The 16,187-nt window shown below is 32.6% G+C and overlaps 1 protein-coding gene across 2 annotated transcripts in view; it reads right to left on the minus strand.

Moving 5' to 3' along the window:
* The window catches only part of LOC148624545 (UDP-glucose:glycoprotein glucosyltransferase 1-like), a 44,262-nt gene that overhangs the window by 23,917 nt on the left and 4,158 nt on the right, over positions 1-16,187 (minus strand). For both annotated transcript variants that reach the window (XM_088567211.1, XM_088567210.1), the window contains exons 3-15: positions 15,802-15,887; positions 15,433-15,563; positions 15,031-15,149; positions 13,332-13,506; positions 12,208-12,304; positions 9,740-9,815; positions 7,645-7,745; positions 5,223-5,322; positions 4,074-4,134; positions 3,385-3,540; positions 2,184-2,270; positions 1,112-1,231; positions 346-567 (exon numbers count right to left, since the gene is read on the minus strand). In XM_088567211.1, coding sequence (XP_088423337.1) covers positions 346-567; positions 1,112-1,231; positions 2,184-2,270; positions 3,385-3,540; positions 4,074-4,134; positions 5,223-5,322; positions 7,645-7,745; positions 9,740-9,815; positions 12,208-12,304; positions 13,332-13,506; positions 15,031-15,149; positions 15,433-15,563; positions 15,802-15,887 — 1,531 coding nt within the window. The remainder of the gene's footprint in view (positions 1-345; positions 568-1,111; positions 1,232-2,183; positions 2,271-3,384; positions 3,541-4,073; positions 4,135-5,222; positions 5,323-7,644; positions 7,746-9,739; positions 9,816-12,207; positions 12,305-13,331; positions 13,507-15,030; positions 15,150-15,432; positions 15,564-15,801; positions 15,888-16,187) is intronic.

The raw sequence follows: 16,187 nt of genomic DNA on the forward strand, positions 1-16,187 counted from the left end.
TTAGGTCTGTATCAGGGCAAGACAGAAATACAGGGATGCGAAAAGTATGATACACTAAGATTTCGTATCAGGGCAAGACAGAAATACAGGGATGTGGAAAGTATGATACATTTAGGTCTGTATCAGGGCAAGACAGAAATACAGGGATGCGAAAAGTATGATACACTAAGATTTCATATCTGGGCAAGACAGAAATACAGGGATGTGGGAAGTATAATACACTTAAATCTGAATTGAGTTTAAAATGTCATTGCATTACACTCTTAGAAATTTTAAACAATTCTATGTAATGATATTAATATTGACAAGAAGAGATGATTACATATATGTAAATTTCAGACTTACATCAGTGACAAATGATAGTGCTTTCAGAGGATCTTCTTCTTGGCTGAGGACATCAAATGCTCTAGACAAGGCTACCCCAGGGTCATCAAAACCAGTCAATGTCAAATCACTGTCTGCAACAAAGACAACTGCTACTCTGATTGGGGCACTATGAACTATAAATGCTTCTGCCATTTTTATCAATTCTCTACTTTCTCTATCTGTTGGATCCACAATAAACACCTAAAAATATACATTAATACATAATGTAATAAATAACAAATGAGTAAAACAGTCTTCTCTACATGTTCATATAAGTACATGTATATAAATGAATAATACTGATACAAAATCGATAGCATTCTTTAAAATAGGATTTTCTAAGGGTGTTCATGATATGTATGTATCTGGTGATTTATTGATGATACACTTCACAAGTGGATTCAAAAAAGGATGGGGTGGTCACCCTCTTATAAAATTTATAACTTCTTAAAATGTTTTATTATTTTATATTAACACATTTTAAAAAAAAACTCAGAAAGCAATATAATTAAATGATTAATCAAGAAAATTTATTATTTAGCATTGAATTATTAAAACAAATGAGTATTATACATATTTTTTTCACATTTTTCTGGGGGAAAAATTTAAACCCCTGGTATCAGTCCCCTTCCAAAAAAAAGTTTTTTGCAATTTCTATAACCATTTATCAAATCCTCATTTTGGTAAACAATAAAATTAATGTTAATTATAAGTTCTATAGTAATCATTTTTTAAATACACTTACCAAATGAAATATATTTCTAGCAACATGTCGTAACATTCCTGGAAAAGTTGGTCTCAACATGTCCTGTAAACTGTTAGGCCAGTTATTGTATTTGCTGTCCTTTTCTAAGTCATTTATATACTGTAAAAAAAAAATTAAAATAATCAATAAATTGATACCCATTGCTACTTCGAGTCATTAATGATAAGAAAGTTGAGAAAATAAGAAAATAGAAAGAAAACGTGATGCACAATACTTTATTTAGGGCTGTTCATTAAAAAATAAGAGGTGAAGGAAAAGGCACTTATTAAAATCATACATGTATGATTGTCAAATTTGATGAATAAAGAAATAAAGACTGAGTCTGACCTTAAATTTGCATCTACTGGTGAGTTCACTGGCAAAAAATTGTCCTCCTCAAGTACCTCATGTATGTATGTTTTAATGAAACAGCCCTTAACATGTGCTAAGTATATTAATGTTGTTGCAGTGACATGAATAAACTTATTTTTTCAAGAACACATTTTTCATAGCAGAATTGAAGATTGTTCAGTTCTGGCCAGCTGCTTAACAAACAGTACTGGAACATCTTTTAAAGGAATTTATTTGTGTATGAAATGACCCGATTCACTTACCAGTAATTTCTGATATGTTTGTGAGTGACCTGGCCGACTTTATACACCAATAAATTCCTTTAAAGGCATGTTTACCCATATAAATCATTATATTAAATTAGATAATTCAATTTCCCTTCTCTCAACCTCTATCATACAATATATGTAATTGTGTTTTTGTATCATTGGAATGACTTAGCAAATGGATTTATTTGTTGGTAAACGCAAAAAAAAGAACTCAATGAAAGTTATAAAAATATCTTATCATTATTAGAATGAATATTATGTAATATCATTTTTAAAATGTAACAATGTATGTGAAAGAAAACAGATCTATTTAAAGATGAATCAATGTGTGGGTAGAGTAGTGGTTCATCACAACTGTGTAACCAATAGTAAACAATTACAGCTATGGGCACCCTCTGAATCAAACATTAAAATTTATTGCCAAATATGAAAATCATATGAGAATTGTTCACCTTCACTGCAGTATGTCTTATGTCCAGTGCAAACTCCTCAGCATCACCAGACAGATCTAACTTCATCAGCTGGGAAAGGTCATTTCCCTACAATAAATAAATACATATCAATTATACTGTTGTCAAATCTGTTTTTTATATCAGGGATGTCAAAAAGAGATTAAAATGGTGTAAAAGAAAACATTTAAGTACTCATCTTTTTTTTTCAAAAATAATATAAGAATATTAGAAAATACCTAATATTTATCTGTTATTTAGACCTCACAAATACAATTGGTTCGTTTTCAGGCCTCCCTCACCTTTTTAAGGCAGTCTCATTGGTTTGTTTTCAGCCCTGCCGCACCTTTTTAAGGCTGTCCCATTGGTTTTTTTCAGCCCTGCCGCACCTTTTTAAGGCTGTCTCATTGGTTTTTTTTCAGCCCTCCCTCACCTTTTTAAAGCTGTCTCATTGGTTTGTTTTCAGCCCTGCCGCACCTTTTTAAGGCTGTCCCATTGGTTTTTTTCAGCCCTGTCGCATCTTTTTAAGGCTGTCTCATTGGTTTTTTTTTCAGCCCTCCCTCACCTTTTTAAAGCTGTCTCATTGGTTTGTTTTCAGCCCTCCCTCACTTTTTTAAGGCTGTCTCATTGGTTTGTTTTCAGCCCTCCCTCACTTTTTTAAGGCTGTCTCATTATCTATTTTTAATGCCATATCATCAAAATAAAAACAAAAAGCCACTGTTGTCATCATTTTTTCTTCCTATGATCAATTTAAGAAACTTCCTCATTGCTTTTTTGTCAAAGAAAAGGGTAAATGAAATGCTTCACCCCCTTCATCATTGGTCTTCATGAAAATTTGTTTACGAACCAAGAATTTAAAATTTGAAAAGACTGAATCAAAGACTTTCACTTACAAAATTTAAATCTGATTATAAGAATGCTATTATGCATTTCAACAAACTTGTGTTGGCTAAAACATGTTTTGTTCAGTACATCTGAATGAAGTAAGTCCTTTAACTAGAACAGGAAAAATCAGAAAACAACAAATATTGAAAGGAAACTTCCTCCCTTGACAGACATTGTGCTAAAAATTATACAGTGTATCTGAGTCTTTATACAACTTATGGACAGAGAGTAGTACATGTAATTGTAAAGTGTCAAAATAATTTTCTCCGCTAAATCTTATTTTTATGAATACTCTTTCCCCCTTTTTTTCTTGACTCACCTTAAAACCTAAAGAAAAAAGTCCCTGCATTAATTTAGCCTCTGACCTCAACAATTCTAAGAATGTAAACATATCATAAACCTCAACATCAATAGGGAGACCATTAACATACAAAGCAGCATCTCCAGCAGCTAATCCATGATAACTTTCAAAATACTGAAAAACAAAATTTACATTATACATAGTTTTGAAGGTGTTCTTTCACAATTTTTTCTTCAATATCTTTGATTTTTATGAAAATTTCATCAAATTTTGATAAAAAAAATCAATACTCACACATTGATATCGTAATCATACATTTATATAATTTCATAAATTTGTATCGTTTTCATGATTTTGAACCTGATTCTTAAATCTTGCAAAAATATTTATCAAATATCTTCAAAAGTATGTCTATAAAATTTTAGTACATCACAAAACAATGTTGAGTTCACAAAAATACCTGTTGGTAGTGATGCTAGGCCCTAACATAGTATGGACCTCCTTTTCCAAGAAGAAAGTATAAAAGGTAATATTTTTAATGCTGGAAAGTTAATAAGACAGATCAAGCAAAAACAAACACATTTAAAATTCATGGCATGGCATGGTATACTTATAAAGAAGAGTTCATGTGGATATAAATTCATTTTTTTCAATGTTTTGGTGGACAATAAATGGGAAATTTTTAACAAGTGAAAATAGAATGTTACCTGTTGATTTTTTGTAATTTCTTTCTTTAATTCATTCTTTACTGGAACCTTTACCAAAGTCCTATAAAAAGAGAAAAAAATCTCCCAGCTGATAGGATAGTGGTAGTAAAATCTCCTAGCTGATAGGATAGTGGTAGTAAAATCTCCCAGCTGATAGGATAGTGGTAGTAAAATCTCCCAGCTGATAGGATAGTGGTAGTAAAATCTCCTAGCTGATAGGATAGTGGTAGTAAAATCTCCCAGCTGATAGGATAGTGGTAGTAAAATCTCCCAGATGATAGAATAGTGGTAGTAAAATACAATATTCTAGATATGGAAAGCTCTGGTTGAAACATTGTCACTGAGTGACTGTTTCAAATTAAAGCAGCCCTAATTTTTCATCGGATTGCGACATATCACTGAGTGGTCGCACTGATGCACCCAGATCAGCTGTAAAATGTAAGTTACCTTAAAACAATTATGCAGTGACTCAAAATCAAACTCAAAATGAGAAAAAAAAATCTAACACTAGAAATCATAGATATCCTCAGTTGAAATATAATAGCTCTCTAACTACTAAAAGCTTCCTTATCAAGCATTAATTAACATTATGTATTACATGTACTGGCAACATACATGTACAAATAGTTTGAAATTTGATTATTGCCATATGTAACTTTATCCTTATAGGTGTCAAAGATTTCACTACTTTACACATGCACATGTTTTAGGCTCTTAATACTTTATTTGTTACATAAAAAAAACTTGGATGGTTGACTGATGAAGTGCAGATAAAACTATATAAAGCTTAAAACTGATTATATTTTGTCAAAATTTAATAAGAAATATAGTGAGCAAGCTTACAAAAAAATAAAACCCACCTGCTCCATTCATAATATAAAATCTCTTAATTGCATTATCAGCGTACAAAATCCTCAATCTCCATAATCTGACAATATCTTCTTTTATCACATCAAAATATGATGCAAACACTTCATATTAGGTATCATTAAAAAATGGTTGAGAAGGTGTTGTGTTTACAAACTGGCAACATAAAAAAATCCTTTATTTGTTTTATTATTTACTCATGCCAGCATTATTTCTGTCATTGTTTCCAGGTGATATGATGAAATGTGTACCTAAAACTGAATGATCAATAATAGCTTATACCTTGCTACAGAGGGGAAGTTCTGGCTAATATCTTTTAATTTTCTCAAAGCATCTTGATCTTCCGATGATAATATTGTCTGAGCAGCCTGTAAACTTAAATCTGGAAGGGAAATACATTATTTTCAATCAATATGAAATGACACTGAATCTGTATTGTTACATTGTTACATTGTGACACACATAACCGAATCTTTAAAATCAAAAGATACCACAAAAATGTAAATAAGGTACCTTAATTATATCCTGGTGGGCCCCCTTAGGTAAAATTGCCATACATGTACACCAGTCATGAATAAAATCATTTATTTGAACTTGAGGTCAAAGGTTACCAACCATGCTTAAACCATAAGACAAATAAAAAGCTTCATCAAGCACAGCATGATACAACCACAGCCAGTTGAACTTTGTTTACTTAAGGCAAGTGTGGACACAATATCAGTTTTTGACACACTAACCATAGGGACTTAAATTTCATTATGGACACAACAACTCATTCGGACAAAATATTGCACAATATTTTGAAATTCCATATAAGTATAAAGGTCTGCCTCAGGGTACATTCATGGATCACTTTGTACCACATTATTTCAAAAACATTAAATAATACGGTTAATTTGGTAAGCATCCCTCTTAAAGCTCTTGTATTTAGGCAGGGATTTTCATATAGAATCCAATAACAAATTTTCAAAATAGCACCAAAATAAACGAGAGTCTCCCAGGAACCTGAATCGTTCACCTGGTTAATTTTTTTTTGCCTTTCAAGGGCAATAACTCTAACAAGAACTTGTCCAACAATTTTGAATCAAAGAAGACTTCAATTTTGATTCAAAGAAAACTTTGGTAGGACTTATCATAAAGTTCATATCATCAATTGAAAGTTCCTTTCTATCTATTATAGTTTTTAAATTATAGGCTGAAAACTGCTAAAAATATAATTTTTTGTCTTTCGAGGGCAATTACTTTAACAAGGAGTTGTCTGACAACTTAGACTTCCATACACTTTTGTAGGCCTCATCATAAGGATCATTTCAGCAATTGAAAGTTTCTTTCCTTCTATCATAGTTTTCAAGATATTGGCAGAAATCTGTAAAAAAAGAACATTTTTCACCTTTCAAGGGCAATAACTCTTACAAGGAGTCATTTGACAACTTTGACCCAAAAGCCTTATGATGAAGATCTTTTCCGTAATTGATACAATTTGGCTAAATCTAATGGATTTGGAGATATATGAGAACTCCAACATGGCTTAACAGGCTACAATGAAAATTTGACCACAGATAGATTTCATCTTGCTGATCACTTATACCCACGTCAGAATTTGGCTAAGCTTACGGGTTTTGGTTATATATGTGAAAAACTTCTGTCTGCTGTTCTATTTTTAGTAATGGTGGCCATGTTTTTCAACAGATAAAAAATCCCAACATTTCTATGCAGAATACCCTGAAGTTTGGTTCTAATCGGTCAAGTAGTTTCATAGGAGAAGAGTTTTGAAAAATTGATAACAAGGACGAGCACAGATGCCAAGTGATGGCAAAAGCTCACGTGGCCAAGTGAGCTAAAAAGTCAATTTTTAGGGGGTGTGGTACCCTTAGGCCCCTTATACTTCGAAAACTGTAAAAAATATCTAAAATTTTACTGACAAACACATGCAAGGATTTTCATTAGGAATTCAATACATAAATTTCAAAATCAGACCAGAAATAAACAAGCTATTGTCACGAAATTAGAGAAAAATACTTGTTTCTGGTACCTTTGTGGCCCTTCTTCTTACTTGGCTCAAATCATAACCCCAAAAATAAATCCAAATCTTCTTTTTGTGGTATGCTACCTTGTAATACAACTTCAAAAAGATTCATTCACAAATAGGCAAGTTATTGTCTGGACATCAGGAAAATGAATGTTTCTGGCCCCCTTTTTTGGCTCCTAATTTCTCAGAATTTCAACCCCTCAAAATCAATCCAAGTCTGACTATTGTGGTACAGTACCACAGACATTTCTATCCTTGGAGTTATACAGTTAAATTCCATGAAATGCTTGTTAATGCCTCTTTTTAACCCTTAATTCTAAAACAGTTGGGACCATAACCACCAAAATCAATACCAACATTCCTTTTGTGGTTTGAAACCTTGCAATAAAATTCTATAAAGATCAACCAATACTAAAGTTATATTCTAGCAAACAAGTGTCTATGGACGATGATGATAGCGCTGTACCAATATACGACCGCATATTGTTTGATGCTGTATAAATAGTTACAGCCAAGACAAGTTTTGTTTCAGATGGACAGACAGACAGACTGATTACTATAGGCTGTCAACCACTTTAAGTGACAGGGCCCTTATTATGGTAAATACAGATATTCACATTCTGACAACATAAATTATAATTTTTACTTTTTCTATGAAACATTGAAAATAATTACCTTGTAACTGCCATACTTTTAGGGCTATTAATTCAGTGGATGAGTCCTTTAAATGTTTCCTGAACTGTTTAAGGTCATCCTTTTTATCAGGATACAAATCTCTATAAATAGTAAAAATGTCACTAAAGTCACAAACATGAAAAACTTTGCAAGGTCAAATTAGCTTAAGACAAAGGTTGTCTTGAAAAAAATAAGGCTACTTTCTTCAATGTTTTTTATGGTTTCATTAATGAAATAAAATGCCTCACAAGGCATAGCTAAATACACCTGAAAGGTTTAGACACTGAACAGCTGAGACAAATAAGGACACAAAATTCAAGGCTGATACTGCCCCAAGTTTATATTGTATTTAAATGTTTGACACAAGATAAGATTTTGATCAGAAATGGAAGTGGTCAATGAACTAAAATACTTGCAATAACACTTATATAAGGTTACATGATCTTGAGACAGACAACAACATACCATGTGATTTCTATTCATTTTATAGATAGCAGTGATTTGATTGTTCCCTGTGTTAAAAATTTTGATAATTCACAATGTGAAATAAATTTGGTAATTTCAATTGGACTCTCTCCCACCAAAAGTCATCAAATGTCAAATATGAATATCAGTCCATCATTAACAAAATTCAAGTGTGTTCTGCTTAGGGTGTGATATAGGGTATGCAATATAGGGTATGCAGAATAAAATCCCGTAACTCAAAAAGTATTATCATAAATTTATAAAAAATTTAAAAGGATCTTACATTTATAAAAGTAACAATTCATTACAGTTAGTTTCATGAAAAATGCTAGAAGCATTTTAAGTTACAGGAAAGTATTGGAAATTCCCCCTTTCATGAATAAAGTCCCGAAACTTGAAAATGAAGAACCAGAATTTGATTTAAAATCCAAAAATGTCAAAACCCCCATTTTTTGTATGAATAAAGTCCTGTAACTCAAAAACAAAAAAAGGAAATTTGTAAAAATTAAAAGGGAGCTCATATCAATAGAAAGAAACAATACACCAAAATTTCATTTGATGGCAGCATTTTTACTTATCATGTGACATGTGAATGACCTACAGACAGATGGACACCAGCAGGGGTCTCCATGGATCAAGATGAACACATGGCTCACTCTCTGGTTGGACAAATTTTCATTGTAGTGCATGTCCTTTCATGCAGAAAATAAATTGCCAAAGAAAGTATGATAAGGTTAAATGAGTCAGATCTATTTACTAGCACAAGCTACAACATAGAAATTAACAATCAACAATGGTAAATTTTTCTGTCTGTACTGTCTAACTCAATTATCCCAAGGTCAAGTCTTCTCTTCCCCAGGCTTGACCATAGGTCCACAGCTCTAGAGAAGTTAAAATCAATGGCAGGTGTGGTCATTTTGTTGACATCATTTAACAATTTCTTTATAATTTTACCAAAAGAACTTAGACACTTATAAAACAATCTTTTAGTTTTTGGGAGTCTATCACCAATTCAAAAAGGTTAAGTGAATTGGATTGCTTTTCTGTGTCCCATAAATGCAGAGAACGTTAAGATATTGTTGTATAAATTTAAGATCGTCTTACTTCCTAACCAATCACATCTCTCTTTGTCAAATTGAATTCAACTCTTGATACTTTTTATATTTATTAAATGAAAAGTTAAAAAAAATATGTTTATTTAAATAAGGGGGTAGCAATCATTCAGCTTATTTGAATTTTACTGATTTTGCCAATAGTGATAATTGCCAATGTGACAGATCCAAGATTTATTTACACACGTGTTTCACTCCCTGAACATAAAACTCCCGGATATTACCAATCAAAACACTGTATTACCGTTAGAATAAACACTCGCATCAACCATACTGATTTCTGACAGGTATAGGTGATTAATACGCTAGAGTAATTGGGAAAAACAGTGCTGATTTGTAATCTGAATACATGGCGCACACCAAATAAACACATGGTGCTCGTTTTGAATTCATGGTGCAAGGAAAGTAACATGTGGTGCATCACCATGCAAAAAGTGGTCATGGAGAACCCTGCACCAATATACAATAACAAGTTCCATCTAGAAAGACTGAAGTATAAATATGGGATAAAAGCTTACTTTAATTTTGAGAATATAAATCCATGAATTGCATCCTCTCCTTCAATTTCTTCATCATCTTCTTGTTTGCCATCTCCTGCAAAATTTTAAAGGGTAACATTGAAACTCTTCAAAGCGGCAAAAGCTGATTTTAGAGACATGAAAAAAAAAAATCACTTTTTAAAATTTACAGAACTCAGTTTTATTTTTAGTTCTGACAAAAAACTCTCTGACCCAATAGCATATGAATTTTGATAAATGGCTGCGCCTTGAGCATGTGATGTGTCTGTCCCCAACCCCAGAAGCGCATTGAACAACTGCCATATTTTGTGAAAAAAAATATGAATTTTCATAAAAAAAAAAGCATACTTGGACATCATCATGACTTTCAACTCAGTAAAGTCTGAAGCAGTTAAAATATGATATTCTCAATATACAGTGTATGGTGCAACATGTAATAAATTCTTTTTAGAGTGAACACATTCCAATAACTTCTAGTAGAAATTCATAATTTCACTCAAAAGTATAGTACTTCAAATAATTATAAAAAAAAACAACTGTGAAAAGTTATATCTAACTAGGTGTTTTCTAGTTATGACTGATCAATGTCTTTTATAAATAGTCCCTTAACTCTGAAACAAAAAAATTACAATTGCTTTCTCCATTAAACCCTCATAATTAACAATCATATAAACTTTAAAGTAATTAGTAATTGAACAAGATTTTGTTAGACAGACAGACATGCATATACCGAAATTTGATATGTCTTTGACCGGCATAAAGAATGTGAATAGAAAGTTGGGTTTTTTTTCCAGATACACAAATCAACTTTTTAAAGAAGAAAAACCTTACGTCTTGCAAAATCTAGTTGGAATCAGAGATTTCATTATTTAGTTGTATAGTAACTTTTAATATGAATACCTTAAAAACAGAAGTTAATCTATTCTTTTGCAATCACCTGTCAATAATAATCATCATCACATCTAATCATTTTTTAAAAATTCATTCATAATCAACTGAGCAATTTAGGTGGAGTAGTACATACAAGAGATGTGGAATTGGGAAAAGACAATTTGATTCCAGACACATGGCGAGGGAGATCTTCACATTTTTATACAGCATAGTACATACTGTGAGCCGACAGAAACTAATTCTTGAAAAGATGTTGAACAAGAGGCTCCCAGGAGTCCTATTCACTCATCTGGTTTAATTTTGCCTTTCGAGGGCAATAAATTTAACAAGCAGTTATCCAACAATTTTGAGTACAGTGAGTGTACTAACCTTCTACTGTGAAATACTTATTTTTAAGGGTATCGATTTTCATGGTTTAAGGGAAAAGCACAAGTACATGGATTCTTGAATTCATGGTTTTGATGATCCTGTCATATAATTTAAAGTAAATACCCCTTTTTGTTGGGAATCAAATTCCGTGGTTTACCTAACCTATAAAATCCACAAAAGTTGGTAACCCACGAATAATAGTACTTTCACATTTTCTCCTTCTGTACACCCCGTGCAGGTCCGGGTGTTAAAAGAATAGGCCTGCAGCAGCGCTAAGCTTGTCGTAAAAGGCGACTAAATAGTGCTCAGAACCCTAGCCGGGGGCAAGGGTGCTCTGCTCACAGAGCAACTGGGATGTGTGCTCCCGGTGATGGAATGGGGTACCCCTGGCGTGTTACATGCTGGGGTTGACAGGCTATAATACGGTAAACCTGACTGCAAACCATAGTGGTGCACCGTGTTGGGAAAGATGCCACGTTCTTCGCACGTTAAAGAACCCTACTGTGGTATTCTCCCGGAGTAGGAACCACAGGGCTCCACCACAGGAGGATAAATTGCCCGACCCTACCCTCCTCTCCCTATTTCCAGTGGCAATCAAAATATGTTGACCCCATTGTCCTTGCGTCCAATCCTTTTTTTATTTCATCATCATTTCATGTTCATTTTATCATCAATTTCATGTTCATCGTCTGAATATAGCTGAAATATTGCTGCTCGGACGTTAAACCCCAACAAACAAACAAACAAACTCCTTCTGTACAGCGAGCATACTAATCTTGTATCTCTTTCTGTACAGTGAGTGTATTAACCTTCTATCTCCTATTGTACAGTGAGTGTACTCATCTTCTACCTCCTTCTGAACATCGAGTGTACTAATTTTGTATGTCTTTTTCTACAAAGAGTGTACAAACCTTTTTTTATCTCCTCTGTACAGCAAGTGTACAAATCTTGTAACTCTTTCTGTACTTTCTGAACAGTGAGTGTACTCAACCTTCAATCTCTTAAAGGTATAACAAATGTGTACTTTCTGTACAGTGAATGTAATAACCTTTTATCTCTTTCTGTACAGGGTGTGTACTTCCTGTAAAGTGATTATACTATACAGCAAGTGGACTAACTTTCTATCTCTTTCTGTACAATGATTGTGTACTTTTGGTACAGTGAGTGTGCTAACCTTCTATTTCTTGTTGTACACTTAGTGTACTAACCTTCTATTTTAGTATCATCCTTGGCTTTGTATTCTTGACTTTTAATGGCCAGTTCTACACCATAACCTGATAATCTTGTTTTCTGTTCTGATGGATTCTGCAAGACATAAAGATGAATGAAATTTAAACCTCCCAAACAGTAACCAGATTGGAGGAGGCTTATCTACTTTTATTACATAGAATTATTAAACTTTCAAATAAAACTGCTAAAAGAATGAAATTACCGTATTCTTTTGTGTAGACCAGGAGGAAGTGAGGTATACACCAAAACAATGAGTTTCTAGATTTTTTTCTGGAGACATAATTTTTGGGAATCAGAACCAAAGTTGTCAACAAAAGACAACATTGAGCCAATTTGTATTTTTGAGAACAGTTTTGTGAAATAAACAAATAAAGTTTTACTGCTATTTAATAGTTCATCAATGCTGTTTTCTTGCATTTCATAGTTAGTATGAAAAACCACAACTAACATCTTATTGTTCTCTCAAAACGAGCATTAAATATACAATAACCGGTGTGCCAACCTGTCCAAATTATAACTTCTTCATCTGGTTGCGGTGAAGCATTAAATATACAATAACCAGAGTGCCAACCTGTCCTTGAACCCATTGTCTTTATTCCTCAAATAACAAAAGGTCAATTTAAAAGGTGAAAACAACTGTCACTAACCCTTTAACCCGGTTGATGAACTGTTTCTATATGTCAAATATCAATACACAAGCTTGGCAAATAAAAACGTCTTTTTTATAAACGATTATAGTTGACGCCATTGTTTTAGTGAAATACCTGATTTGCATACCAACAGGAAATGTAAACATTTTAGCTGAATCGTTAAATGGATCCAATATATCACTGTATTTTAATGCATAAATGACTTGCAAATGCAGGGAAACATAAAACAATACGTTCATTTTCTATGATTAATGATGAAAGGATACACATTTCAGGGAATTTACCAGAATCCTTTCATCTCAATGTGGTCTTCTGTTGGTGACTTTTTCTCACTTCCCAGTGTGCATTTTACTTTTTTCATTGATCTCTCTTGCCCAGAAGGGGGTGCGCGGAATACATGAATGAGCATGATACACAGAACAATACAGTATTTAAATTGTGTATAAACAAACCTTAACAAAATGTCTAAGGACATAAGTTACTTCTCCGTTGATAGCCAGATCTCTGAGTGCAACATGAAACTCTCTGAAGCCTGGTTTACCAACTTCTGCATACAATATGGCAACAATGTCAGAGTTCTCAGATCCAGGGTAAACATGGTCCAACTTATATACTGCAGATTTACTTCTATAATGTCAATTACAAACATTCAGTAACAATTACTGGTTGTGTACATTTGCAAAACAAAAGCTAACAGTTTGAAAATAATATATTTCATATTCACGATAACTTCTACAATAATACCAAATCTATCACAAGTTAAAAATCTATTTACCTATTTTAAATATTTTGAATATTTATAAATAACCTGAAATATTGTTTTGCCCCTTTTCAAGTCATCAGTACAGTAAAATAAAATGTGCAACCCTGGACTTGAAAATCTTTAATTAATCTAGAGAAAATATGTTATCGACAAGATTTTTAGCTGTAGATACTAGAACTGATTGTTGATTCTAATATGACATGCTTCAAAGCTCTTTAGACCACACCCATGGTAAAAATGTGATAAACATATGGTCAACTTTTCATGCAACACATAGGCTGCATCTATTAAAAAATACAAAGAAACAAGTCATATCAGAATCAAAATAAAGCACAAAAACTCCATTTAATTATTGTTTGACCATAGGCTGGACATTTATGTCCTTATTTAACCCTTGCTATCGCTCAGGGTAAAACAATGCAACATAAATAATAAACAATGACAAAATGGAGTGTCCATGATTTGTTTTCTTAAAAAATGAACATGTTAAAGTGGAATATTCTAATATGCAGGAGTCTGAGGTACTACAGTTAGATTCATATTTAACAAATCTAGTACCTCTCTTTAAATCGTACATCACACAAAATAATAGATGATGTAATACTAAAAAGTATATAAAATATATATTAAATGTAAATACTCAACTTTCTTAAAAGATATTTACACAGAATGTAAACTTAAATAACCCCTCCTCAGAAGTGTTTAACCGTTTCCAGTTGAGATAAACCGGGGTACTGCGGGGTCCCAACATTTCATTTAATAGAAAAAATATTGACTAATATGTTGTTAATAGTACACAGAGGTATAACACTGAAAACTACTATTCGCATTGAAATCATGTTCAACTAAGGAATTAAAATGCAATTATAAAAATTATAGAAGTCACCTTTTTTTTTACCCCTTTTACTTGCATAAGCTCTCTTCTGAGTACATTTCATCCATATTTAAAAAAAAGTTGCTACTGTGAAAATTATATAAAAATGTTACTAAAGTACACAAATGATTTTCATAAACAAAGAACCAAGGACGTTAAGAAATTAATCCCTTAGTCAGTCATGGTTACCACATAAGTGCGAAGTATTGAGTATATATTCTTAACACAAAAACAGCAATTACACCAAGTATAGGAACAGTCAGCTGATTGTCAGCATCACTCGTATCATGTGTTTGATTGGTTAACACTACATTATGAAATATTTTTGGGGGATATTTGTGGTTTATATCCACAAAGACAGTAAAATTATATCCTCAAAGCTACTTTGTCTTAGCTTTATAATGAATGAAATGAAGCTTGTAACGGATATACAGAAAGTGCTATCTTTTTCAATTTTATTGTTATAGTGTTATTTAAGCACAGATCATAGGTGAGTTCTATTGGCTATACTAACCGTGTTTTGGCTGTTGCCAGCATTTGTTTAAGTTTACCAGGCTCACATATGTGTAAGCCATTCATATTGACAAACCCATCACAATTACTTGTATCTGGTGGAGGTTCTTGTAATGCCATCTGCAATTAGACATATCATAACTTCCACTTTTTAAAAGTAAGAATACCAATTTGTAGTATTAAAACAGGTTGCACATTCATATCTTACAATGGGGTTCAAACTGATAAATCCAGTTCATTGTAACTTAGAAACTATGAAAATGGAAGCAAGTGAAAAAAATTTAAACTGTAATTTTAAATATTTGAACGTCTCCATATTCAATTGCTCAAATGTCTACTTAACTGCAGCCCAAATTTCAAACTTAATATATTGTTGACTAAAGCTTTCAAAATAACTTAATACCTGTCTAAAGTTTTCAATAGCTGGAGAGTAAATTCTAAGTGACATGGCTAGTTTCATTAGACTTATCTGGGCATTAGATAATGACTTTCCAGCATAAGTAAGTATCATCTGATAGTAGGCCAGGTCCTTTACTACAATAGAAAAATGAACTTTATTAAGTTAATTCAAAATAAAAGCACAGTTGAATAGTATATAAATAGTTAATGTCTGTATAATACAGAACAATATCATATTTGTATGTCAAAATATCCTGTTCAACATTTCCTTTTTTCTATACACATATATTACCCAGTACGAAGTCTACTTGCTTTTGAAGAAATATTCAAATACATTTGTAAGTCAAATATTACTAGCAGGTTATGTACTTACCATTTTCCATCTCTTCTGGCTTTAGTAAAGAAACATCACTTACATATCGCCAGAAGTAGTCAATGCTTTCATGGGCAAGATACTCACTGAAATGGTTAGTTGTTCAATTAAGAATATACATAGAAATAAGGAAATAGGAAAATTCATACCAAGTTTGGTTCTTATTGGTCCGGTAGTTTCAGAGGAGAAGAGTTTAGAAAAATTGTTAACAACTACGGAAGATAATGAACACCAAGTGATGGCAAGAGGCTCCCACGAGCCTGAATCCCTCACCCGATTAAATTTTGCCTATGAAGGGCAATAAATTTAACAAGAAGTTGTCCAACAATTTTGACTCAAGAAGACTTTGGTAGGACTTATCATAAGGATCATTTCAACAACCGAAA

The sequence above is a fragment of the Perna viridis genome, chromosome 2 (genome assembly GCF_037379345.1).
Source record: "Perna viridis isolate PV_CMFRI_1.1 ecotype Kerala chromosome 2, ASM3737934v1, whole genome shotgun sequence".
Taxonomy (NCBI): Eukaryota; Metazoa; Mollusca; class Bivalvia; order Mytilida; family Mytilidae; genus Perna; species Perna viridis.